Raw genomic sequence first — 8,821 nt, 5'->3', positions numbered from 1 at the left:
TTTTCTGCAAAATGACTCATAGACCTAAACATCAGAGCTAAAATGATAAAACTCTTAGAAGAAAACATAGGAGAAAATCTTCGTGACATTGGATTTGGCACTGATTTCTTGGTGATGACACCAAAAGCACAGATAACAAAAGGAAAAGAGTGAAAAGGCAACCCACAGAATGGGAGAATATTGTCAAATCATATACCTAATAAGGGATTCATATCCAGAATTTATAAAGAACTCCTACAACTTAAAGAATAAAAACCAGAAAATGAGTATTGGGGAGAGATTGCAATCCTTGAACATTGCTTGTGGGAATGTTAAGTGGTTCAGCCACAGTGGAAAACAGTATGGAGGTTACTCAAAAAATTAAACATAGAATTACCATATGATTCAGTAACTCCACATCTAGGTACATAAACACACACGCACACACACAAATTGAAAGCAGGGATTTGAACAGAAGATGTATGTACACCCATGTTGATAGCAGCATGTCACAATAACCAAAAGGTGGAGACGCCCCGAAATACCCATCAATGATGAATGAACAAACAAAATGCATTACATACATACAATGGAATATTATTAAATCTTTAAAAGAACTAAATTCTGATACATGCTCCAACATGGATGAACCTGGAAAACGTTATACAATGACAAAAGCCAGACCCTAAAGGACAAATAATATACAATTCCATTTCTTTTTTTTTTTTTTTTTTGGCTGGGTTGGGTCTTTGTTGCTGCACACAGACTTTCTCTAGTTGCGGCGAGCGTGGGCTACTCTTCGTTGTGGAGCGTGGGCTTCTCGTTGCGGTGGCTTCTCTTGTTGTGGAGCACGGGCTCTAGGCGCACGGGCTGCAGTAGTTGTGACTCGTGGGCTTAGTTGCTCCGCGGCATGTGGGATCTTCCCGGACCAGGGCTTGAACCCGTGTCCCCTGCATTGGCAGGCGGATTCTTAACCACTGTGCCACCAGGGAAGTCCTACATTTCTTTATAGACAGAAAATAGACAGAAAATAGAATAGAGGTCATATAGACAGAAAATAGAATAGAGGTCACCAGGGGCTCAGGGCAGCGGGGGTTGGGAAGTTATTGTTTAATGAGTCCAGAGTTTCCGTTTGAGATGATGAAAAAGTTCTAGAGATGGGTAGAGGCGATAGTTGCACCACAATATGAATATACTTCATGCTACTGAATTGTACACTAAAAATGGATAAAATGGTAAATTTATGTTATATATATTTTACTCAAATTTTTAAAAATCAGGGTGTTGGCAAGACTGTGCTCCTTTCTGGAAGCTCTTCATTAGAGTTAAAGAAAAATACCCATTCTTTTTTTTTTTTTTTTTTTTTTGCGGTACGCGGGCCTCTCACTGCTGTGGGCTTTCCCGCCGCAGAGCACAGGCTCTGGACGCCCAGGCCCAGCGGCCATGGCTCACAGGCCCAGCCGCTCCACGGCATGTGGGATCTTCCCGGACCGGGGCACGAACCCGCGTCCCCTGCAGCGGCAGGCGGACTCCCAACCACTGCGCCACCAGGGAAGCCCAAGAGCCCCATTCTTGATGAACACTGATATCACTTTCAGCGCTCTGAGATTTCCTGCAGCACCAGCCTGAGTGTTCACAGTGCCAGGGACTAGGCTTATAATAGCCCTACTTGGGGACTAGTTTCATCCCTTTTAAGAAATTATAAATAACTTGCAGCCAGGACCGTGTCTTTCATTATGTGCCTCTCCCCTCCCCACCATCCAGGGTCTGCACAGAGCAGCCATCCAACAGACACTGGTTGGATTGAATAGAGGAAGGCGGAAGTATTAAAGGAAAAGTTGGTGGGTTCTCTGAGCCCCAGATGCGGGGAGGGGAAATGAGCAGCTGTAGCCCAGGCTGATAACGATCCCCAGGAAGGATATCAGAAGGAAGGAGGAAGTCCTGGACACAGTACGCAAGCCAGATGGGCCCTTTGCTGCACGGTCCTGAGGCTGCCTGAACGAGCAGTAACCCAGATAATACAGTGCTGGACCTAAAACTTCCTGCTGGGAAAAGATGAGCTTTCCAGAGCCTCTTTCCAGCCCCCAGCTCATGCCTCCTCACTTTAGATTTGGATAAAATCGGCTCTAGGAGATGTCCTGGTCAAGAGGGGTGAGGAAGAAGATCCAGGAATGGCCAAAGGGAGATGGAGCAACCCAGCAGCTGCCCTACCCTCTCTCCTGCCAGCCTGCCTCACCTGTGGGGTCAGGATGCCAAGCCAGCCATCTGCCTGCCAGGCTCTCATATCCAAGAGTGAAGCTGTTATAGGGCTCTGCTTTCAAGTGGCCCTTTCATAAAGTGCTCAAGTGATGGTCATGGTGAGACAAATGAATACCAGTGAGAAAGGCATCTGCTTTGCCAAGGAAATCAAGTTTATTAAGAGGTCACAAGGGAAGGCTGCTGGCACGTGGGAGGGTTCTCTGGGCTAGCTAAGAAGAAACGGTCTCCAACGAAGGAAAGGGTAGGCAGGGAATTATCTGGAGTAGGTTGGGTGAGTTTCTTGACCACCTCCCTGGGGCAGCTCCAGCCATGCAATTGTGTTTTCTGGCCCATTTGGTGGAATGAACCAGGGCCCGGTCAAAGCTCTGGAACACTGGGCCCTGCCTCCTTGCTCCTCTGGCAACCACTGGACTCTAGCACGTGTAGGAGTTGCAGGGCCCGCAGTGTGGGCGGGGGACACAGGGCGAGAAGCGGGCAGCAGGAGCGCAGGGGGTGCAGGCACTGGAGTCGCAGGGCATGATGGTCTTACCACATGCATTGGTCGTGGCGCAGGGGTTGCAGGGCAGCCTGGAGAAGAAGAATGATATGGAAAGCGAATTGAGGGCAGCTTGTAATATACACCAGAGAGACCCCAAGTGTGGACTGCTCTCTGGGACTTGGCCTGACCTGTAACAGAGAAGGTCACAGGCTCACGTGCTGCAAAGCTCACTCTCAATGCTAACGGTCTCCCTGTCATATCATGTCCGAAGTGCTGGACAGAGGCTCAGAAACTCCAGTCTCAGCTCCCAGCAACGTCCATTCCTAGCTGGTGACCTTAGATAAGTCACTTACCTTCTCCAGGCCCCAGTCCCTTCACCTATAGAATGAGGAGAATACTGATCCTGCCTGCCTGATGGTAACAGGGCAGATAAGGTAGCATGTGGAAATGTAACTTCTACACATTACGGTATTGTTAAGATGTAAGAAATATCACTGATCACATATCAGTATCATCAGAGTAGAATGCAAAGAGTTGACTGTGCCATTTCAGTTTGTACATCACACAGTTCCTGCCACTTTATGTTTTAATAATAGCCACATTGTTTTCTGAGTTCCGTTTGAGCATGTCTGGTGTGAAGGCATAATTTCCTCTCCAGGGTATGCAATCTTTGCCTGGAGTCCAACTGAGAAGTACGCCTATATGTGCATAGCTTCGCCAAACACCAGCAGCTGAGTACTCACTTGCAGTCCTCGCTCTCCAGCAGCCCCCGGTACGTGTTGATCTCACACTCCAGCCGGGCCCGGACATCCAGCAGCACCCGGTACTCCTGGTTCTGCCGCTCCAGGTCCCTCCTGATCTCCGCCAGCTGGGACTCCACGTTGCTGATCAGGCACTGCACCTGGGCCAGCTGGGCGCTGTAGCGGGCCTCCATCTCCGTCAGGGTGTTCTCCAGAGAGTCTCTCTGTCGTGCGGAAGGTAAGGAAGGTCACAGAGCTGCTCCTGAAAGGGCTTCTCCACAGGATGCAAAGAAGTCACAAGCTCCAAGAGTTAAGGAGAGGACGGCCCAAAGGCCAGCCTGGTGCCTCTGACTCCCCGACCTCCCCTTCTCACCAGGAGTCTGAACGATACCCACCAGGTTGTGCTGGGTCTGCAACTCCACCTCCAGGGCATGGACCGTGCGTCTCTGCTCAGTGATCTCCGCCTGGTAGGACTGCAGCTGCTCCAAGCTGGACACCACCTGCCCGTTCAGCTCCTCGGTCTGAAACACCAAAGGGGAGAAGGCAGGATCAGACCCTGTCTGAAGGGCCCTGAGGGGCCGAGGGGCCTGAGAGGCCACGTGCTGAGAGGCCCACCTGCCTGGTGAACCATTCCTGCACGTCCCTGTGGTTGCTCTCCACCAGGGCCTCGTAGTGAGACCTGGTCTCGTTGAGCACATTGTTCAGGTCCACGGTGGGGACGGCGTCCACCTCCACATTAAGGCGGTCTCCAAGCTGTCTCCGCAGGGAGTTGGCTTCCTGTGGATGTAGAAAATGCAAGAGTGACTATCCTCAATAAAAAGTGGACCCAAAGGAATGGCACTGCTTGTCAAAGTCCTGTTTGTCTATTTCCTCGGAAAAGCCTTTTAGTGGAGCGGCTATGACAACAGAAGGCAAAGTGGTCTGCGTTCCATGTGTTCAGCTCCTTCCCACCATGACTGTGTCATGGCACTTGGATTCAAAAAAAATTCCTGGGCTTCCCTGGTGGCGCAGTGGTTGAGAGTCTGCCTGCCGATGCAGGGGACGCGGGTTCGTGCCCCGGTCTGGGAAGATCCCACATGCCGCGGAGCGGCTGCGCCCGTGAGCCATGGCTGATGAGCCTGCGCGTCCGGAGCCTGTGCTCTGCAACCGGAGAGGCCACAACAGTGAGAGGCCCGCGTACCGCAAAAAAAAAAAAATTCTCAAGGATTTGCTTGGGGGCCACTCAAGGATGGATGAATGCCCAACTTTCCCAGTTTGCAGACTGTCTGCAGATGACCTCATAAGAAAAAGAATTGGCTGTATAATTTCAGATTGTATGTCACAGCATTTTTGCCATCAAGTAAGATCTTGGCATGGCCCCTCCCAGGAGAGAGAAGGAACCCCAGATCATTCGTCATCAAGACTTTGAAAAAGTGGAGACTCCAGTTCACCAGGATTGATATTTTGGCTTTGAGGGGAAAGAGAAATGGCTTTGCATGGCATGATCAGAGCAATGCTGGGACTCCTCCCACAACTCAGTAACCAATCACAAGCAATGCTGGGACTCCTCCCACAACTCAGTAACCAATCACAAGCCCATGGAGGTGCCCTAGGAAACTCAAGCGAGGCAACAGTTCTGAGTGAAAGACAGCTTATCTGGGAACATGGATAGGTTTCATCTCTCAATGTTTTCCTTTATCCTGAAGTTTTGGTGTTTTTGAAGGAAATTTAAAAGAGTCTTATTCCTGATTCTGCCACCCCAAATCACTAAAGCCACCCTCAGCCTGAAGCTGAGGCTGGTCTCATTTCTGGTCTCACCTCCTCGTGGTTGCTCTTGAGGCAGAGCAGCTCCTCCTTCAAGGACTCCACCTGGACCTCCAGGTCAGACTTGCACAGGGTCAGCTCATCCAGGATCCTACGCAGGTCATTTATGTCCGACTCCACCAGCTGCCGCAAGCCCAGCTCCATCTCATACCTGCACAAGGACAGGGTCAGAGCAGTACCTGGTAGACCTTGAAGACTGACAAGAATGATCTTGAATAAACCCATTCACCTCTTCTTCCCTCTTTCGGCAATGAGTAGACCCAAGAGGCAGAGGGTTCTGGAGGCTCAGTCAAGACCCAATATTGATTCAAAAATTGATTTGAGTCCTCATCCACTTTTGTGGCTTCTTTCTTGGTTCCCCCCAATCCTCTGCAGAATCCTTCGCAACTGATGGATTGAACTGCTGTTCGGTAAGCTATGGAAACCCCTTTTCTTTCACTAGAGATTGAACAAAAGAAGCGGACCCGTGTAAATTCTGAACAACTCACTTGGTCCTGAAGCCATCTGCGGCCAGCTTGGCATTGTCAATCTGCACTACCAGCCTAGTGTTCTCTGCCTTGGTGCAAAGGATCTGGGGAATGAGAGGTTGCTAAGTGAGGATTGAAAATAAATATGAAACCATCGACTTCTTTAAAAATGCTTAAAAAGCCCTTTTGAAGATAAAAGGAGGAAGAAAGAATCACGATGGCATAGATGCAAGAAACACAGTTCTCTCCCACAGATTGAGAATACTAGCAAACTTGCCCTGCTTAGAGATGACAACAAGGCCCCTCACCTTCTGCTGGAGCTCCTCGATGGTCCGGAAGTGGGACTGGTAGTCGGAGCACACAAGGGGATCTTGTTGCTGGCTCTGCTCCCGGATGCGGCTCTCCAGCTCTGCGTTGTCCCGCTCCAGCTGGCGCACCTTCTCCAGGTAGCTGGCCAGCCGGCCGTTCAGGAACTGCATGGTCTCCTTCTCGTTGCCGTTGAAGGAGCCCTCACAGAGGCAGCCGCTGTTGCCCACGTTGACGGGGAGGTTGCAGGACCAGGGCAGGGTGGAGCCGTGGCAGCTGCGGGGCACACAGGGCCAGGAGAAGCAGCTGCAGCTCAGGCTGGGCAGGGAGCAGCTGTAAGGCATGGTGTTGGAGGGAGTGAGGTGACCGGCGGAAGACAGAGTCCAAGTTCTCCAAGGAGCTTTGGAGTCTCCTGCGTCTGGGGAGCATTTATACCCCATCCCCAGAGGGTGTGGACACAGTATGTAATGTCTTTTTTCTTTTTACTTCTTCACTGCTTTTCAAATGCGCTTCCCTTCAATCTGTTATTGGTCTTCCTCAGAAGAGTCCCTTGTCCCATAAATGTTTTTACTTGGCTTCTTGTTAAGTCAGGACTCCTCTTCAGGCTAGGCACCCCTGAAATCAGAGTCCTGCGGTAGACCTTCAAAGAGACCACACGGTCTAGCCCAAGTATCTGCCCTTGTTAATTGGGAGTTAGTCCATCTAATGACATTCTTTTGTGTCACGTGATCTGGTAAAACCATGATCAGACTCATCTCCTGACACACCTGGCATTTCCAGGGAGGGACCAAGATTGAATCAAGGAACAAGTTGCATTAAGGGGCAGCAGTAGACTCCCTTTCCGTCTGCTTTGAGAGGAGAATCCTTCAATGATTTAGCACCCCGAGCCTTGAAGACTTGAGCTGGATAAGGATTGACTTGGGCCATGCCCAAGAAGGATGGACAGCTGTTTGTATAATGTTACCTGCCTATCACTTAAAAGGACTGTAATAGGAAAAGAATGTAAAAAAAAAGTGGATATATGTGTATGTATAACATATATGTGTATGTATAACATACATGTGTATGTATACGTATGAGAGTCACTTTGATATAGAGCAGAAACTAACACAACACTGTACATCAACTATACTCCAATAAAAACTAATTTTTTTAATAAATAAAAAGTTTTTAAAAGGACTGGAGAGGAATTTTAAAGATAGGGGCTTTGATAATTAGTTTGAGAACAAGGAAGATTCTGAAAGAAGAGATCATTTAGAAAGAAGGCTGAAAAAATGCGAGCTGAGCGATCCGGACAAATGCATTGAAACTATCTAAGGAAAGTATCAGGAGGCAGGTGTGAGAAAGGAACAAGGCAGTGCTTGCCAAGCTTTTCCAATGAGGTAGCCGTAGCATTAGAACAAAGTGAGCAGTAACTGGAAAAGTCAGGAGATAGCCCAAAGGAGCCTCCTCGAGCATGAAAACATCGTGTTGGCTTTAACATAAAATGTTTTAAAATTCCTGGTTAGACTTTCTAACGTTTTGCCCAATCCTCCAAGTATAATCGACACACCAGGAAGATGCCCCGTATCCTCTCCTAGGCTCCCACCATCAGCCTAACTGTGTTACATGCAATCTGGTTTAAGAACCAAAGGTTGAAAAATACCAAGGGGTGGGGCGGGGTGGTGGTCATGTCATTGAATCCAAGGACCTGGGCGCCCTGGAGAGAAAATGAGGAGACACGGCTTAGGCAGGGGATTTTGCAAGGCAAGCTTGGAGTCGTTTAGGGTTGATTTGGGAGGTGGAGGAAGGCAGCAGAAGGTCTGAGGAAGGGGTGACCAAAGTTCTGAACATACAGAAGTTGCATAATTATAGGCACCACCAGGTACCACCTGCACCCTGGGGAGCCGCACCCCAAACGCCGCTGCGGCTTTGGCTGCCTGCCATAGACAGTTTTATTGACAACCTATTGGAGTCCTTCTCCCCATTAAGCTTTCATGATAGTATTCACGTGGTGCTCTGTTTAAGTCTTGGATGAAAGGTCCTTCATCCACCCTCTCCAACACCATTATCGCTGCTTATTATAACGCCATTCAGACCAAAAGCTCCAGGCTTATAATAAAATCAAAGTCTCTTTGTTTTCCTCCAAGGCAATTAAAGGGGGAGAAATAGGTGGGCAGGCATCACTGAGACTTCCCGGAGAAAGGACGCGAGACTAGGAGCTCCTGTCTCACTCATCCGGGCTTGGGACAAATGGAAAAGACCCTGGGAATCAGACTGATGGGCATTCGCTCCTAGGGAACAGCACAGGCCTCCTGCTTCCCAGCTCTTGTCGGCCTGCTGCTCCAAAGCACTGGCTTTCCAGCAAGTCGCGGTTTCCGCAGTCCTTCCTCCCCACCCAGGGAGCACAGACTAAATACCAGCAACGTCCTCCAAGCTCTTCGGTCTTATCTACTGATTGGCCAGTGTAGCAACATGGAGGCTTTAAGCAAAGGAGAATGTTTAGGTTCTAAGTATGAGAAGATTCAAGGATTGGGTCGACAAAAAAGCAAAAAGAGACTTTGCATACAATGCAGAGAGAGCAGAGAAATGGGGAGAGATGGAAACAGGGAGAGGTGTGTTTAATAAGAGAGATAATACGAAGAAGAGGCAAGGAAGAAGCCTGGACGGGATCCCCAGGAGCTCGCCAGGCCGTGCTGATCAGACGAAGCTAGCCCACCTTCAAGTGAGGGAAGCTGCAGGGTGGAAAGCTGAGACGTAACCAGGACACCCTGAATAGATGCACAGAAGAGCGGTTCCCCCTGCGGAGT

At 49.3% G+C, this 8,821-nt stretch overlaps 1 protein-coding gene across 1 annotated transcript; it reads right to left on the bottom strand.

Moving 5' to 3' along the window:
• Window positions 1–2,369: 2,369 nt before the first annotated feature.
• Window positions 2,370–6,376, bottom strand: LOC101272480 (keratin, type I cuticular Ha1-like). Its single transcript, XM_004282777.3, has 7 exons — window positions 6,035–6,376; window positions 5,748–5,830; window positions 5,254–5,410; window positions 4,072–4,233; window positions 3,852–3,977; window positions 3,460–3,680; window positions 2,370–2,805 (listed from the first exon to the last, which is right to left on the bottom strand). Exons 1-7 carry the CDS (start codon window positions 6,374–6,376, stop codon window positions 2,652–2,654), a joined length of 1,245 nt encoding a protein of 414 aa, XP_004282825.1. The 3' UTR covers window positions 2,370–2,651.
• Between the last annotated feature and the right edge of the window lie 2,445 nt (window positions 6,377–8,821).

This window comes from Orcinus orca, chromosome 19, assembly GCF_937001465.1.
Source record: "Orcinus orca chromosome 19, mOrcOrc1.1, whole genome shotgun sequence".
Classification (NCBI taxonomy): Eukaryota; Metazoa; Chordata; class Mammalia; order Artiodactyla; family Delphinidae; genus Orcinus; species Orcinus orca.
This window is presented reverse-complemented; position numbering and strand designations above follow the sequence as displayed.

Bases quoted from the DNA above. Each gene is read 5' to 3' on its own strand.
- LOC101272480 (XM_004282777.3), bottom strand. From the start codon at position 6,376: ATGCCTTACAGCTGCTCCCTGCCCAGCCTGAGCTGCAGCTGCTTCTCC. The intron at 3,978-4,071 runs GTGGGCCTCTCA...TTGGTGTTTCAG, and splicing joins AGGAATGGTTCACCAGGCAG to ACCGAGGAGCTGAACGGGCA. The intron at 3,681-3,851 runs GTGGGTATCGTT...TCCGCACGACAG, and splicing joins TGCAGACCCAGCACAACCTG to AGAGACTCTCTGGAGAACAC.